At 46.7% G+C, this 18,082-nt stretch overlaps 1 protein-coding gene across 2 annotated transcripts in view; it reads right to left on the minus strand.

Annotated features, from left to right (window-relative positions):
* The window catches only part of USP7 (ubiquitin specific peptidase 7), a 71,111-nt gene that overhangs the window by 4,830 nt on the left and 48,199 nt on the right, over positions 1-18,082 (minus strand). For both annotated transcript variants that reach the window (XM_008141597.3, XM_054714719.1), the window contains exons 8-25: positions 17,986-18,040; positions 16,944-17,024; positions 16,754-16,844; positions 14,188-14,270; positions 11,310-11,419; positions 9,555-9,711; positions 8,288-8,432; positions 7,840-7,970; positions 6,243-6,377; positions 5,721-5,822; positions 5,451-5,556; positions 3,843-3,935; positions 3,686-3,753; positions 3,244-3,344; positions 2,284-2,437; positions 1,613-1,680; positions 1,000-1,108; positions 828-905 (exon numbers count right to left, since the gene is read on the minus strand). In XM_008141597.3, the coding sequence (XP_008139819.2) occupies positions 828-905; positions 1,000-1,108; positions 1,613-1,680; positions 2,284-2,437; positions 3,244-3,344; positions 3,686-3,753; positions 3,843-3,935; positions 5,451-5,556; positions 5,721-5,822; positions 6,243-6,377; positions 7,840-7,970; positions 8,288-8,432; positions 9,555-9,711; positions 11,310-11,419; positions 14,188-14,270; positions 16,754-16,844; positions 16,944-17,024; positions 17,986-18,040 (1,867 nt within the window). The remainder of the gene's footprint in view (positions 1-827; positions 906-999; positions 1,109-1,612; positions 1,681-2,283; positions 2,438-3,243; positions 3,345-3,685; positions 3,754-3,842; positions 3,936-5,450; positions 5,557-5,720; positions 5,823-6,242; positions 6,378-7,839; positions 7,971-8,287; positions 8,433-9,554; positions 9,712-11,309; positions 11,420-14,187; positions 14,271-16,753; positions 16,845-16,943; positions 17,025-17,985; positions 18,041-18,082) is intronic.

The raw sequence follows: 18,082 nt of genomic DNA on the forward strand, positions 1-18,082 counted from the left end.
GGAATCGAACCTGGGACCCTTCAGTCTGCAGGCTGATGCTCTATCCACTGAGCCAAACCAGGAAGGGCTGAAAACTATATACTTTTATTAACCAATGTTACCCCAATGAATCCAATAATAAAAAAACAAACAAAAATGCCACTATGAAGTGAAAAGTTTGCCATTTCCTGAGCAGCTTCTCAGGAAATGACCCCCTGAAAGATCACCTACAAGCTTTCCGGCTTCCAGCACAGTGAGAAAGAAGACTGATTAATCCAGGCCATGACCAGCAGGCGGCTTTACAATTTAAGCCTGACTGATCAACTGCATATACGCGTGAATGTCTGTGGCATGTAGCTCAACTCTTCCCTCAAAACTGGCCGAGCAAAAAAGATGAAAAGGACTTGGAACCCCAGCAGACGAACTTCCTAGAACCACCTGAAGTGGCTGGACATGCCTCCTGTATGCAACAAGCACACGCCACTGGAGCGGCCCACAGAGTCAGTGTCAGCTCACTTGCAGGCCGGCTGCCCACACTGCGGTCTGACGGGGTTCGAGGAAAATACTGCTCCGGCCAAGCAGCAGCGCATTAATTTAAGACATCCAAATCGGTAAGAAAAGCAGTCCTGGAGGGTCAGGCAGATGACACTGCTATTCGTCCCCCAGGGCTCAGGGGTGGTGGCAGGAGGACACAAACTCGGGTTCTCCAACTCTGGACCCGGGGTCCGCTAAAACGCTATCCCTCCTCTTGCTTTCTTTTGTTGTTTTAGTTATCAAGGTCTAGAGAGACAGAAACCATAGACAAGCTCCAATAAAAATAAAGATTCATACCATTAAAAAAAACTTACCTCTTCCCTAAATTGGCTGTTTAACCATATACACTTAAAACTTCGCCTGTTTTCAAAGTCTGTGATTTTCATCTTCAGCTATGAAGGAAAGAGAGACTCCCTTTAGATGCGCTTCCACAAAAACCCAAGGCTTCTCCTTATGACCCACGGGCACATTAATTTGGACTCATACCTGCTGATAGTAAAGTTTCTTAGGTTGTCTAGGCTTGAAGAATTGTAGAAGATCTCTTAAAGTACCTTCATAATTATGTCTAAGAGGATTACCTGGGCCATCCCTATAACTACACAAGAAAACAGCATATAAATAAATGACTTGTTTATTCGCCTAAAACAAATATCTATGACTGAGCAGAAAAGCAAACCACTAGCCTTGCACCTAGACTTGCAATTGGGACCTGGCACAGGGTTCCACTGCATGTTCCTACATCCCGAGCCCTCCGCCCCGCTGGCTGCCACACCCAAGTGCTCCCTGCAGTGGTGGCACAGCACACAGAGGTCTGGCTGGGACGGACCCAGCTGGATATGTGGGAGGGGTTGGGGGGGTTGTTTATTGATGATGGATCTAAAGTAAGTCTGACTTGAGATGAGGCTGCCAATTACTTTGACATCTTGGAGTCGTGTGGTCAAGATATGAGGGGTGACAATTCTATATCTGAAACTAAGCAAGAAATGGCATGTCAGGTGATGTGGCCAGCTACTTATTAAAATTAGTTCCAGTATGTTTGGGTGAACTATGGAAAGCATGCAGCAAGGACCAAACACAGGTGTGCGCACATGCCGCTTACCCTTGAGATTTGAAAAACTGGAGCAGCATGGGGTCGGTGTTGAGCCTCTGCGCAACTGTCTTTGCCACCTGGGGAAGGGAAGAAGCCGGACGTCAGAACGCCAAGGTGCACACGCGGCAATGAACTCAATTTGCTTATAAGCTTCATCGTTACATTGATGAGGCGCCCGGTGACCTTCACCCGATGTGGGATGAGCAGCCCGCATTTCAGTGCCCTAGGAGTTCCCTACCCGACAGGAATAAGGCACAGACCGTGAGCGGAGCCCAGCTGATGGAGATAAACTTTGGGAGGCTTTTTCACTTTTAAGGTGAAGACTATAGATTTTTAAATTTCCTGATGATTGTTGAAACGCTTTCCACTTGGCATGTTCTAACTGAAGCAATGGACCACCATCATCTCCAAAAGCACACTGCGCCAGGTAGAGGGGGTTTCGAGAGACCAGAGTGCAGATGGACATGGTAGCTGATGAGGAGGAGGCTGAGGTAAGAACGGCTTTGGTCCCATGGCCATCTTAGCACCAACCCACTTTAGTTAGGTATTTCCTCAGACCAGCAGGACTAACCCCTCCTCCTGAACCAAATCCATCAGCTTCACCAGCAAGCGTTTTTTTTTTAAAAGAACATGGTCTTTCTGGTGCAAAATGTGAAGGGAAAAGAGCCTTTATCAAATACCTGAAAATAATTCATTCTATTTGATAACGTGACCACAAATCCAGGATCATTAGGGATTGTCTTATCACAGAAAATGACATCAACACGGTGATAGAGGTCTCTGAAATATTCTTTTGCGGTGGGTAATTCACTGTTATCATTCTCAGGGTCATCCCTGGGGGGAGAAAGAAAACACAAAACAATTTGTAGACTGAATCAAAGCCCAGGCCCGAGGCCATCATCACTCACGCAACAGTGACACCGAGCAGGCATGGACAGAAGTTCAGGGTCCTATTTAGGGTGCTGGGGGGTCTGCCAGTGACCTCTGTGAGCAGGGACAATGGGGAAAGGCCATCACGTACAGAAGGTGCGCCTGAGCTAGGCACAGTGCTGCTTTCCGTCCTGATCGCAATACAAAAACCGGAGCCTCTTCTCTAGAGACAAGGGGAGGGCTGCGGTGAAGTGTGGGGCCCACACAGCCTGACCAGGAGCCGGCAGGTGGCACTCTCAAGCCAAGGCAGCAGGACCCGGTAAAAGTGGCCTGCCCACAACCTATGCCAGGGCCACCTCCCCAGACACTTTAACAGCAAGAAAAAGGCAACACCGGGCTGCTTTCAGACCAAGACCTCAGACCTGCTGGCTTTACATGCAGGTTTAAATCAATTACCTACGTAGCTGCATTCTAAGAAATGCCCTCTGTTTAAGGGAAGAAATACAATCTTGCTATTTCACAAGAACTTTTGCGGCCGTGCTAAGGGTGATCATGCTCACTGTAGACATTTTTAGGAAATCAGAGCATTGATGAAAATGCTCACCACCTAATTCCAAGACCCAGAGACAGCCAGCGCCCGTCAGCATTGTGAGGCATTTCAAACAGCACCTGACTCGGGGTCTCAACACAATCTTGTCAGTGTTACAGGACTTGGAAAACAATTTTCTGCTACCAGCACAAAGTGATCAAATCCTTCAAAAAGTACGTACTTCTGAAACACTATAATATCACCATCCATTAGCTCATCCAGGGCTTTATCAAGAGACACGTCATAGTCCTGAATTCTCTCTGTTAAATTCGGTTTAACTTCCTAGAGTAAAAGAAATGAAATAGTTACCATGCAACATTTGTCTAATGTTTAATATGGCCATCCACTGTATGTATTTTCTCGACACCCAATTCTAACAGCTATGTATTTTTAGTATGTTAAAAAGCTAACGGGAAATATTAATATCCATAAAGATGTAATAATCACTGATGGATCCTCAATTGGTAAAAAAAAATCACAAGTCTACAAATGTGTTCCCAACTCAAGGTCACCTCAACAGTAGACATTACCCATAACAAATACAGGGATAGTCAAACAAGCAAAAAAATGCCTCTCCTATCTGCTAACAATAGGCTGATTATAGAAAAATAAACTATCCAAACCTCATAGAGGATAAGGCTAGTATCTTGGATAAATCCTGCTCTGTCACACATAACCGGGAGCAAGTCACCTAGGAGAGAGAGAGAGAAATGAATGCAAAGCTGTAATACACCACAACTACAGCAGAATCAAGGCAGAGGTGAGCGCATCAGGACTTACGTATTTTACAGGATATTGGCGTGTAGATGTGCCCACAGTAGTTCAAGCTCCGTGTTTTGGGATCATACATCTTCAAAAATAACATTACATCATCTACAAGGTTCATAAACAGGTTGTTAGGGTCTTACACTCAGTACATTGTTAAAATAGTGATGGTGAACTTAGTGAGGCACTGAAATGACAGCTTTCTGCACCTAAAATCGTGTCAGACCAGGCCTGTGACTGCTCCTCACTCCAAGCATCAAACCCCAGGGGAACACTCCATGTGATGCAGTGAAGATGGAATTGGGGCAGTGAGCTTAGAAATCCTAGTTTCAAGATCTGGTACTAACTAGATGGCTGGTGCTGTCATGGGAATAATGGTAGGGTTGTATGACTTCGATACACTAGAGAGGTGACCACTTATAGCAACAAAAACAATCTTATAGCAAAATCTGATCCACCTGCTTTATATTTATATATAAAGTAGTGCTGCCATACAGCTAGACTGTCCATTTATACATCCTCTGTGGCCACTTTCCAATGCCAGGCAGAAACCATATGGCCCACAAGGCATGAAATACAGTTGACCCTTAACAACTTGGGGGTTAAGGAAACCCCCCCAAGCACTTACAAATCCATATGTAATTTCTGACTTTCCAAAAACTAACTATTAATAGCCTCCTGTTGACTGGAAGTCTGACGGATAACATAAACCGTTGATTAGCACATATTTTATGTATGCATTAGGAGCCCAGCGCGCGAAATCCTGTGGCGCTGGCCACCCACTTGCCGTCCTGTCCACGCAGAGCTCCAGTGCGCCTGGCCCAGCCCCCAAACCTTCTGGCCTTCTCTGGCGGCTTCAAGCCCCACCCTCTGGGCGCCTCCCCGCTTAACGGGGCGGCTCCGCCCCCATCACGGCACCAAAGGAGAGCGTGGAGAGCGTGGAAGCCTCCCGCCTGCTGCGCTGTGCTCCTTCCCCTGGCAGGTGGGCTGCGGGGCACTCAGAGTGCTGGCGGTGGGTGGCGAAGGACTGGTGAGGGGGGCGCTATGGGCTCTCACCCCTGCCCTCCCCGGCGGGATGGCCCCGCCTCCTCCGGGCGCCTCCCTGCTCCCGTCTCTGGAGCAACGAGCAACGCCCCAGCTAATATGCTAATGGTCTGGTCGTTACCCATTACAGTGTCCCGACTTAGCAAATTAGCTCTTTATTAGTATAGATTATTTGCTGCATTCTCCCAATAAAGTAAGCTCGAGAAAGATTATTAAGGAAATCATGAGGAAAATACACACAGTACTTTTTAAAAAATCCACATATAAGCAAGCCCATGCAGCTCAAGCCCATGCTACATGTGGCCCTTGAGAGAGGCTGCAATGCCTGCTGTGTGACCTGCCGGTATATACAGGACCAATGTGATCAGCAAACATGGGGCCACAACTAAAGATGGAACATGACGCCTCAACACTGGGACCCCTCCGGTGCTCCCCGACACTACAGCCCACGGCCAGTCCTACTTGACTTCATCATGAAGCTCTGACCACAACAGGGGTTTAATGAGCATTTGGGGATTACTAAGATTGGAACCCAACTACACTGCCCTGATGGTGGCTGGGTGTTTGGTGGGCACTTACGATCTTTATCGAACTTGGGTAACGTTGCTCCAGTAGCGGCCAGCTCCGGATCAACTGTTTCCAGGAATATTGTCCAAGGGTTTTCATTATCACTGAGTTCAATCATCTATTTCGAAAAGAGATGCCAATTTTAGAAAATTGTAATGCAGAGTGAGAGTGAAAAGCTATACTCATGTACTGAAAAAACATATCCACCTGGACCACAGGGGAGGCATGCTGCAGCCCCAACAGCAGAGCACGCTGAGGCGTGCAGCTGTCAACAACACTCACTGTTTTATTGCCATCGGCCTCATTATCTAACATCGCCGGTCGTTTGGTTCCATTGCTCCTCGCTTGCATGGGCCATAATCGAATTTGATCTTGTGGAAATCCCTGGAAATAAATTAAATGAAAACCAAGTTAATTCATATTTTATTTCTGTATCACTGTAATCATTCTACGACTATAAGAAAAATAATCACAGATCTCCCTGCTTTCAGGATCACTAGTATTCTAAGACTCAAGTGCCCATTATACAAAACAAAAAAGAAAAAAGAAACACAGGAAGGGGTACAAAAGAGAAGATTCGAGTTCACATTCAGCTTTCCTTCACTGCTGATTCAGTTGAAAGATTAGGTAACAGGGCAGACACAGTTACCACCCAGAAGGAAATGAGTACAGGTCAGTTACCTCACTTCTCAGGCAGCCTAGACACAGCACCTACCCCAAAAGGTACTGTCTTATCCAGGTATAAAGAAGGAGGGTGGAGCGTGGAAGTCAAAATAAACCATCAGCAGAGCAGACGGCACTCACCATGGTCTGTGAGAGGTTTTGGACAAACTCAGCAAGCGAAGAGTTTTTCAGTACTTTGAACACAGTGTACTTGACTTTTTCTTCATCATACATATCATTTCCTTGGTGGCCACAAAACTGGTCCTCTGCAACTATCTGAAAATATGCACAAACATACAAGACATACAAAATACAGTGAGACCATGCTGATCAAGAACAAGTTCAAATAGCCCTGGCGGGATGGCTCAGCTGGTTGGAGCATTGTCGTAGGCACCATAAGGTCATGGGTTCGATTCCTGGTCAGGGCATATACCTAGGTTTTGAGTTCCATCCCCAGTTGGGGCGCATAGAAGAGGCAACCCATTGATGTTTCTCTCTCTATCTCTATCTCTATCTCCCTTCCTCTCAAAAATCAATAAACACATCCTAGGATGAGGATTTTTTAAAAAATATTAAGTTCAAATAGTAAAATGCTGAATACAACAAGTCTTGCTTCTTCAGAAGACCCAAGGAAAAAATGACTAAGAATGAAATCAAGGTATGTATTTAGAAAAGACAAAAGCCTACATTTTCATGCCGCCATTCTTAACTCATCTGAAAGCATTAGCTAGAAATCCATCTATATGGTGATCACCAAATAATATAAAGATATGCTATGCCCAGCAGGTGTCTCTCAGTTGGTTGAATGTCATCCTATGCACCAAAAGGTTGCCAGTTCGATTCCTGGTCATGGTACATGTGAGGGTTGTGGGCTCAATCCCCGGTAGGGGGCGTGGGGCAGGCAGTCAATTGAGGTTTCTCTCTCATCGATGTTTCTATCTCTCTCTGCCTCTCCATTCCTTCTAAAAAAATCATTAACAACCTGTTACCAAAAAAAGGAGGAGGGTGATACACAATGCACCTTTTTCCAGGTAGGTAATCACAACTGAACCATGAACCAGGACCACCTGGAAGTTCACCTCCCTGCTGGACCTCTCCTGCCTTCTCCATACTGTGTCAGGCTTTCCATGGCCTGGCATGCCACTGACCCACACACCATCTGGGCTGTACTCATCTCCTAATGGGAGCCCTCCCTTCTTACGCATCCTTCCATTGAGGCCTTCACTCCTCTAACCCCCTTCTACACTTTTTAAAAATATATATATTTTATTGATTTTTTACAGAGAGGAGGGGTGAGGGACAGAGAGTTAGAAACATCGATGAGAGAGAAACATCCATCAGCTGCCTCCTGCACTCTCCCCACTGGGGATGTGCCTGCAACCAAGGTACGTGCCCTTGACCGGAATCGAACCTAGGACCCTTGAGTCCGCAGGCCGACGCTCTATCCACTGAGCCAAACTGGTTAGGGTCCTTTCTACACTTTTTATAAATACTCTAATGTATTGGTGCTCTGTGGTGGCCCAAGTACTTCTCATATCTACGTCCTTACCCTGAACTGAATTGTATATTCCAAATGGTCAGGAAACTGGCCTACATAACACTCAGCTAATAACACTCAAGGGCTGCCCAGAGCAACCCCTGATCTGTCAGCAATAAGCCCAGGTACATGCCAGCCCTCGGAGCAGTGTGGCTCTCAGCAGCCTCCTCCCTACCAGGGCCCCAGGAGGCTGAGGCTGACCTGCACTTGCATGTAAAGATGGGCTTCCTGCCGCTCCTTCCTCTTCTGGGCTTCGATCCTTTTCTCTTCTTGTAATCGTTCCACCAGCTGCTGAGGAATGTCATTGTCGGTGACAGCTTGTAACACCTCACCTGCAGGACAAATGCATCTTCATTCACCTCTACCAGGTTCTCCTTTCCCCTTCTTAGAAGGTCCCCATTTTACGTCATCACTGCTACAGCAGTCTAGTAAAGGGAAACGACTGGGTGCCACGAGTCCACATCACAGCCCGCAAGCCCACCCCTCCTGCCTCTAGATGTTGTAAACAAGGCAGACTAATAACAGCATGGGTTTGCACAGGAGACACAGCTGAGGTCCCTGTAACGTGGCCTGAAACACCACAGCAATGACTAATGGAGCGACTACAAAGCTCCCCACAGTGCAGAGCATGAAAGGCCACTCTACTCACTCAGCTTGGACTCCCTGATATAAACCAACATGTATGCGTTCGTGCAGTGCCGGACGGAGAGGTCGTCGTCGTGGCCCCCATAATTGTGCTCGATTGCTTCTTCTTTTGTACACCTCGACACCACGTCATCGTCAAATTTACACCACTGGACAGGAGAGCAACGAGACATCAGCAGAGAGATAGTGCTCTGAGCACACAAGCTCTCACGTGGGGTTTTCCTAGAACAGATCACCTATATGACATACTAGAGGCCCAGTGCACAAATTGGTGCACAGATGGGGCCCCTCAGCCTGGCCGGCGAGGGACTGTAGGAGGTTGGCTGTGGGAGCATACTGACCACCAGCAGGGGCAGCTCCTGTGTTGAGTATCTGCTCCCTGGTGGTCAGTGCACGTCATAGCAACCGGTCGTTTGGTCAACCAGTCGTAATGGTCACTTAGGCTTTTATATATAGACTAGAGGCCCAATACACGAAATTCATGCAAGGGGCTCAGCCCTCGCAGCTGCGGCGGCTGCCCTCAGCCCGGCTTTGTCTGGAAGGTCGTCTGGAAGGATGTCTGGAAGCTGTCTGGTCTAATTAGCATATTACACTTTTATTATTATAGATAAGATAATCATAGCAAGGGCCTGACTTTAAAAAAAAGCAGAGGTGTACGAAGCTATGTCCCAGTCTCTTCATCATGGATTAAGTAATTTTAAATGGTACTCAGCCTCACAGTTAAACATGCTACGAGGGTTCCCTTAGCATGAGCCAGGCAGGCTCCATCTTTGCCGTCCTCCTAGGCCCTGTGCTGCTGGACACAGACCCTGAGACCCTCACTTGCTCCCCTTGGGGAAGGTTATGTATGAGATCCACATGAACCAGGAAAGACAGAGCATTGCACAGTGTGGACAACGGGGCACGTGGAATACCATGCAATCAATGCTGCCTCCCCTGCCCGGATAGCAGAGAACTATTCTGTTGTTATCCCTAGGTGGAAAATAAGTGCCTCATTTTAGTTGTAAAGGAATTCTGTGAGTTCCAACATTCAATACTAACAGAGATACAAACATAAAGTATGATCACTAATTTACTATTCAGCTTTAGAGTATCAGCAATTAATACATATCAGAACATACAGATCAATCAGAGGCCAAGAAGGCTTGTTTGCTAGCAAGCGATCAGGAGGAACAGGGAAAGGCTGGGCTGGCGTCAGTGTAAGTCCCCTATAGGCAATCACACCCAACTCCACCCTCCTCCTCCCCAGCCCCGCCCCGTCCAGCACTTACCTTCCCATCCCCTTTGGGGTTTAGATAAACCACATAATGTCCACCATGATTATCGCCACTGTGAACCAGGACTGCATGAAGAATATAATTTGCAGGGTCCTTAGGATCTGTCTTTTGCAAAAATTCATCAAGTGGTAACTGTTCAGGGAATTCAAACCTATTAAAAAAACATTTTTAAAGAAATCCAGGTTTCATTTACATGTAAAACATTTCTCCCTTAGGCTTTATTGCTAGACCTTCTAATTGGCTCGTCTTTATTTGAAAAGGGAAGTAAGAATCTGACTAGGGAGGCCCTATGACAGGGATGGCGAACCTATGACACGCGTGTCACCACTGACACGCGTAGCCATTTCTGATGACACGCGGTCGCTGAGGCGGCCACATGCCGAGGATGAAACATTTGCTGCTCCTGAGAATGAAACATTTGCGAAATAATGTTTTTTCCTCAAAGTGACACCCTACCCGAGTTATGCTCAGTTTTTTGGTGAAGTTTGACACACCAAGCTCAAAAGGTTGCCCATCACTGCCCTATGAACTGCTTCTGAGGCAGCTCCTACTCATTAGAACAAAGTAACTGTTTATATGTCAATACAATATCTGAAGCTAGATATGAGAAAAATGGCTATAAAGCACTGAGATACCTAACAGAATGTTAAATCCAAGGGTACAACGCAACAGTGAGTCTTGTGATAAATGTACACAGTGACTTTTCTAGGATGGAAATAATTCTGCATTTGTGTTAATGAGTGATTCTGACAGTGCAAGACTGGGACCACTAAGGGTCTCCTGCAGGCTGAGAAATGTGGGGAAATCAAAACTGGAGGTGGTCATGTAAAAAAGAACCCCACCCTATGATTTTTAAAAACACCCTGGACTCTACTTATTTTCAAATTATTGGCTCCATAAGCTTTTAAATTAAATGGTAATTGGGAGTGCTGTCAGAGACAGGAAGGAAGTGAGCTGGGCAGCTGGGGCCCGAGGCAGAGCATGAACACTGACCCTAACAGGGCAGTGTCTGAGCCACGGGAATTCTGGCCCGGTGTCACCAAATATTCTGAATTCCTAAAAGATGCCAGAAATATGGACTTTTATATGAAATCATATGAGTTCCAATAAAAATAGGAACAGAGCCAAGGTAAGGACCCAACAAAACACACCAGCAGGTTGGATTTAGTCTGCAGACTGCCAGACTGTAGGGCCTGGTGGAGACAATTTCTTATCTTCTCCACAGAAAAGAACGACAAGGGATAAGCAAGATGAGCCAAGACCCACTGGTGGCAAGCAATCTGACTGGTACATATATTTCCCCTCACGTCTGAAGGGTGGCCGACCAACCTGGAATGAGGCACACGCACACCCACGTCAGGGTTCCTGAAAATTGTACCACATTCTACAAAACACCAACTGAGATATTACAATGTATCGGAGAGTCCCGTTTAAACAAACGCAACACTGCATTTGGTACTGCAGAGTCTGCGGAGTGGGGAGCACCCTCCTCACAGCCGCCAACCTGTCACGTTGCAGAGTGGCTAGGGCTCCTTAAGAGGGAGATACACAAGAGCAGCTCCAATTTTAAGCAAAAGTATTCCTTTAAAATGACAGTTGTTGGGCACCTAGGTAGAAGGGAAACCTAAATACATCAGAGATGAGACCGAAATACATATACAGACTAAAAAAAAGCACTGAGATTAACCCTCCTCCCCGAAAAATATCCAGTGATGATTAACTCACACCTCCACACCCCACTTAGATTACCTATCATTGATCTTGATGTTTTGGTCCGTCTGAGGGTCATACATAAATCTCATCAGTTGTAGGTGTAACACTGGTGGCAATGTTAGGAATTTCACACCTTTCTCTGCTTCCTGAACATGGAAAAAGAAATGCAAATTTAGTTCAAAGCTACTTGTTTCTTGAAGCAATGAAAGCAGGAGTATCTCAGCAAGACTGGAACTTGCTGGGGACTTCTGATAGGGAGCAGCGATGTTTAGGTATCCATCTAGGGTGCCATTAAAATATTTAGACCTAGCCCTGGCCGGTGTTCTCAGTGGTTAGAGTGTCGGCCTATGCACCAAAGGGTCATGGGTTGTAGGCTCAATGCCCAACCCCAGTCAGGGTTAAGTGCAGAGAGGCAACCAATGGAAGTGCCTTTCTCACAACCGTATTTCTCTCAGTCTCCCTCCTCCCTTCCACTCTCTCTAAAAAATCTTGGAAAAAATATCCTCAGGTGATGATTAACAAAAGCAAACAAAAAAATATTTAAATCTATATTTATTGCGTGTGAGAGTTCCCTAAGGATGATATTCTACCCTGATATCCAGCAATCAGGGAATAGTTGAGTAAATTAAGGTCTGGTCACTTTCCGACAGTTTATGGTCCTTAAACACTATAAAAATATGGAGGAACACAGAAAAACGACTAGGTGGGAAAGCCTAAGAGCAACTGCAATACCGCAAGCAAAGGGATGCTAGGAAGACCTGGACAGAGCAGCACAGGCAAGCGGTTATGGCTGGGGACTCCGTGAGCGGCGTCCTTGCCCCGGACGTTCATCTTACTGTGGAGCACACACTGTGGAGCACACACTGTGGAGCACACACTGTGGAGCACACACTGAGGAGCACACACTGAGGAGCACACACTGTGGAGCACACGCTGTGGAGCACACACTGAGGAGCACACACTGTGGAGCACACACTGAGGAGCACACACTGAGGAGCACACGCTGAGGAGCACACACTGTGGAGCACACACTGAGGAGCACACACTGAGGAGCACACACTGTGGAGCACACACTGAGGAGCACACACTGTGGAGCACACACTGTGGAGCACACACTGAGGAGCACACACTGAGGAGCACACACTGAGGAGCACACGCTGTGGAGCACACACTGAGGAGCACACACTGTGGAGCACACACTGTGGAGCACACGCTGAGGAGCACACGCTGAGGAGCACACACTGAGGAGCACACACTGAGGAGCACACACTGTGGAGCACACACTGTGGAGCACACGCTGAGGAGCACACGCTGTGGAGCACACACTGTGGAGCACACACTGAGGAGCACACGCTGTGGAGCACACACTGAGGAGCACACACTGAGGAGCACACACTGAGGAGCACACACTGTGGAGCACACACTGAGGAGCACACACTGAGGAGCACACACTGTGGAGCACACACTGAGGAGCACACGCTGTGGAGCACACACTGAGGAGCACACACTGTGGAGCACACGCTGAGGAGCACACGCTGTGGAGCACACACTGAGGAGCACACACTGAGGAGCACACGCTGTGGAGCACACACTGTGGAGCACACACTGAGGAGCACACACTGTGGAGCACACACTGTGGAGCACACGCTGAGGAGCACACGCTGTGGAGCACACACTGAGGAGCACACACTGTGGAGCACACGCTGAGGAGCACACGCTGTGGAGCACACACTGAGGAGCACACACTGAGGAGCACACACTGAGGAGCACACACTGAGGAGCACACACTGAGGAGCACACGCTGTGGAGCACACACTGAGGAGCACACACTGAGGAGCACACGCTGAGGAGCACACGCTGAGGAGCACACACTGAGGAGCACACACTGTGGAGCACACACTGTGGAGCACACACTGAGGAGCACACACTGAGGAGCACACGCTGTGGAGCACACACTGAGGAGCACACACTGTGGAGCACACACTGAGGAGCACACACTGTGGAGCACACACTGAGGAGCACACACTGTGGAGCACACGCGCAGCGCTTACTGCTCATCCCGCCTCTGAAGAACGTTCCGAGTCAGTGCCAGCAACACGGCCTCCCCCTGCTGCTGCCTGTGCTGGCCACCCCCAGCTCCCAACTCGGCTCCTCCGGGGCCTGTGCCTGCACAGCTCTCATGCCTCTCCCATCTCTGTTCCATCTCAGCCAAAGCTTTTTCCTTCACGAAAGTAAGCCTTTGCCAACTCAACCACTTCCAGGCCACCTGTGACCCTCATCAGGTTGATTTCCAACCCAGACCTTCCCTCGGCACTTTAACGTCCACCCAAAGGAACCGGCAGCTATGTCAGGCAGCTACTTGGCAATGCTCTGTGATGTGCATTAGTGTATTTAAGGGGACAGGGCATCTGGAAGGAAAAACAAATCCCGGGAACCTACTGCCACACAAAGGAATGGCATGGTTTCAGTACACCCTGAAATAATAGGCTCCCCAGAAAACTGTTAACACTAGGTGAGTGCAGACTCCACGTGCCTAAGAAATCCTACGTGTGACTAAGGGAAACTGAGGAGAGCCCGTGCACTGACACCAGTAACGGGAGAAACAGAGTAACGAACGGGTGAACTGGAAAGGTCTTCAAACAAGGGACAGAGCCTCGGGTGTGCTGGGTGACAGTCCTACCTGACAGCCCTGCTGACTGACACCTTCGCTACCCCTTCCCGTTCAATCCCACCAGCCGCACAGTCAGAGCTCGCTAACACATACTGTCCAGGCTAAGAAATGAAATCCTTTTGAGTTCTAAATACCAGCAGCATATGGAAAGTTACGAGGAAATTGTTAGTTCACTACTAAGCAAAAGATGTGAGAAGAAAGTGAGAAGCTACACCAAGACACTGGTACAAACGTCCAAGTTACCTGCAAGCCGTGCTCCCCGGCATCATACTTGTTGTCACCGTCTAGTTGTTCTACTGCCACATAATCCACAAATGATTCAAATACTTTAAAGAGAGAAAGGAAACAGTCAGCCGAAATTATCAGTAAAGCTTTGATTACAATAAAAGCCAACACCGTACATTTAGGAATGCCGGGGAAGGGAATTAACGGTGAGCAGTACCTCGCAGCCCCAAACAGAGAGCAGTTAAAGCTGCCAGACCACCTTCACAGATCCAGCGAAGGCATAAATGCTAATAACATGGTTTCCTAAGGTTCTTACCAAAAGGACATGGAGTCAGTGTTCTAAGATTTTAACAAAAGCAAGTAACACATTGTGACCCAAACACTTACTATAAAGCTACAATTGTTAAGAGCGTGTATAAAGTGAGGAGAAATGGGGGGGGGGGGGGGGGAGTAGGGAGAGGGTAGTGAAGGGCACAGACTTTCAAATATAACATGAATAAGGTCTGAGGATCTAGTGTAAAACACGGTGCCTATAGTTGTTAAAACTATATTGTACAATTGAAATGTGCTGCGAGTAGAACTTAAGTGTTCTCTGCAAAAGAAATACAGGAATGAAACATATGAGGTGACGGATGTGTTCACTAATCAGATGAAAGTAATCCCTCACAAGGCATATCCATGTCAAATATGATGTGCACTTTAAATATCGTATAAGTGTCCATTAAACTGCATTGCAGAGCAATGAGGAGAACATGATGGGACCATTTGACATCCATATGGAGGGGATAAGGGGTGGCGATCAACCTTAACATCCAACACATGCAAAAAGAACTATTACAGGTGGGTTGTAGATAAACAGAAAAGATAGAACAATAACAGATAAGAGAAGATCTTATGACTTCAGGGCAGATGTTCTTAGGACACAAAAAGCAAAGACTGATATACTGGCGATCACTTAAGTTATGAAATTCTGTTACACAAAGAGTGAAAAGGTGAGCCCCACTCTGGGGGAACGCCTCAGCGACCCCACCCAGAACTGGCATGCAGACGGAAGACCTCCTGCGCTACTGGTGACAGGAACAGGAGCCAGGCTTCCTCTCCTGCGCTGGACCAGTAAAACCCTGGACTGCGTGGAAAACAACACTGCCCACACTCTGGACGACAGGCAGTGCGGAGTGGTGACCTCTGAGAGAGCCCGCAAGTATCACAACTACGCGTCCTTTCCAGGAAAGAGAAACTCACACAGGGCCTGAGGGGCCAAGGCAGCTGGGATGTGTAGGACAGGGAGCCCAAGAAAAGACAGCTGTGGAGGAAGAGAGCGCCAGTGACGCGCACGGGGTCCTGGAGCCTTCCGTGAGTGCAGGTCACTGTACTCGGGAGAGTGAGATTTTCTGGGGCCGGGGGACAAACCACCTCCCCGATAGGGGCACAGGCCCCAGAGCTCACACCAGCCTGAGACTGGTCTGTGTTCCCTCCTGCCACAGAGGAAAGCCTCCTAGGACTTCAGGCTGAAACTCAGAAAGGCGTGGCGTCAGTTGTGAGGACAAATTAGCCCTGAACTAAAAACTATTATGCTCCCACCTGACAAAGTTTAAAAGCAAAACTTGGGGGAAAAAAACACCAAATTATTGACAAGTAACTTAATTGTGCCCCAGAACAAAGGGTAAGCATATGCAACACCCATCAAAATCACAATGGCTGGCATCCAATGAAAGATTACCAGGCATACCACAAAGCTGGCAAACACAGCCATGAAGATGACAAAGGTGATTCAACAGAAATCACACAGGTGATAATAACTTAATGTGCTTGGCTGCAAGTTTTATTAACTATATCCCATTATGTTCAGAAAGATAGCCATATTACTAATAGGTACTGGAAAAGGTGACCACTTCATGATCGTTAGTGAAAATTAAAACCCAGAGAGCATCATACTCCCACCAAAACATTCAATCTGATAAGTGACAGCTCACACACATTGCTAGGGTGGGGGTGAAATTGAAAAACCCCTTTGGGAAACTTGCTGGCTTTATCTTTTAAGCTGAACACATGTGTCCCCTGCGAGCCAGCAATCCCACTCAACATAAATGTAAATATATACGTGCCCCGGAGACAGAAATAAGCATGGTTAAGGAGCTTATGCCTAACAGCTTCACACTGAAAACAATCCAGACATCAAGAAAAGACGGTTTCAAAACGCTTGTAATACATTTCCAAAGTGGAATGCTGTAAGCTAATGAAAATGACTGAATTATTGCTACTCACAACATAGGTGAATTGCACAGAAATAATGCTGAGCAAAGTGAGAAAGGCACTACATCCTACATAAATATTTACTACATGCAAATACAACCTGTAACAGGATGTTAGAAATTCAAGTAATGGTTTCCCCTGAGGAGGAGGCAGTGATGGGAAGGGCCGGGCAGGGCTGCGTGGGAGTGTTCACTGGGTGAGCTGTGCACTCAGCGTTTGGGCACGTGGCTGTCTATGCTCCAGTTCAATGACAAGCACTTCTGTAAGGAAGCACTGAACCACAACAGAAATTACCAGACAGGCAGCAGGCCACTGCGTGCATACAACTTACTGTTTTTCTTTCCTTTTATGCTCAGCTGGATGTCATAATAATCTTCTCTCCTATCAGATCGATAGTCCACCTCTTTACACTGGATATAGGACTACAAAGGAAGGGGACATGGCGTGCGTATTATTAATCAGAACACTGTTAGCATTTTAAAGTATTTTAAAATCATTCTTGAAGAGAGATAGCCACATACCACCATTTTGCCTCTGAATAATTTAGGTATGGTGCCTTCTACACACGTGCCTTTCATCTTATTTTCCACGTTATCAAGCAACTGGAAGAGAAAGTTTTGGCTTTAGGAAAATGTTATGTTTAATAAATATTCAGTAATTTGCAACTTGACTAGGAAATTTCAATGGTCAAAGAAATTCTAGACTATCAATATTATGACCTTTGGCATGCAATTATCAAAAACATACAAAATCTTCTTCCTTGGTTGGATATTTACAAAAATATCTACATGCAATAGTTGAGATTAACTCTCTATACAGCCTTTGGAATGAATTAGTAATCTGTAGTGCCTTTAGAAGCATTTTTTATATTCATTTTACCTCTGTGGAAAAGCATGTAAATTGAGCACTAAACTTAACTCGTATTGGTCCACACCAAGAGATTAATGAGGTTGAGCCTGTCAACAGGATTGACTGGTTTGTCCATGGATATTTAATGAACTGGATTCAACCCAGCTAGTGCTGCAAAAAAGAAAACACACCTTGCCCAGCCAATCACCTTGAATAGCCATGTCATGTTGTATGTTTGTGTGTCTTTCATCACAACTGGAAGAATGGGATTTGCTAGTGGCTAGAGCTGGTTTGGGGGAGAATCACCCACACAGAGCTCTGCCTCAACCAGAACGTCTGTGCAAAGGAGGGGCCTGGATGCTGCAGGGCAGTAACAGAAGTCACTCTTCTGAAGTGCAGCAGGGCAGTCAGGGCAGCTACGTAGCCAACCTGTGATTTCTTGTATAACAACTCAGGTAGATATTCCAGGTTAACACATTAAACGTATGCTACCTACTATTTAAATTCACGTTTCCCCTCATACTTCCCTCTCAAATAACGTAACTTCATCCTTTTTGGATTTTTAACTAGCTAGAACTGCTATTTCCTTCTGGCCTAATTTTGGTCCTGAACAAAGATGGGAATATCTGAATTATAGTGACATGAGGTAGGTCTGAGGTTTTACTTGAAAACAGCTGCAGACACAGTAGTATACAATGACAGCTTAATACTTACCACTCGACATAGCTCCTGAACGTCATGTTGCATGAAGCTATCTAAAGTTTCCCACCTTGGAAAGAGAAAATGAACGTTTATATTGAAACTTTGAAAT

Source organism: Eptesicus fuscus, chromosome 4 (genome assembly GCF_027574615.1).
Source record: "Eptesicus fuscus isolate TK198812 chromosome 4, DD_ASM_mEF_20220401, whole genome shotgun sequence".
In the NCBI taxonomy this organism is placed as follows: Eukaryota; Metazoa; Chordata; class Mammalia; order Chiroptera; family Vespertilionidae; genus Eptesicus; species Eptesicus fuscus.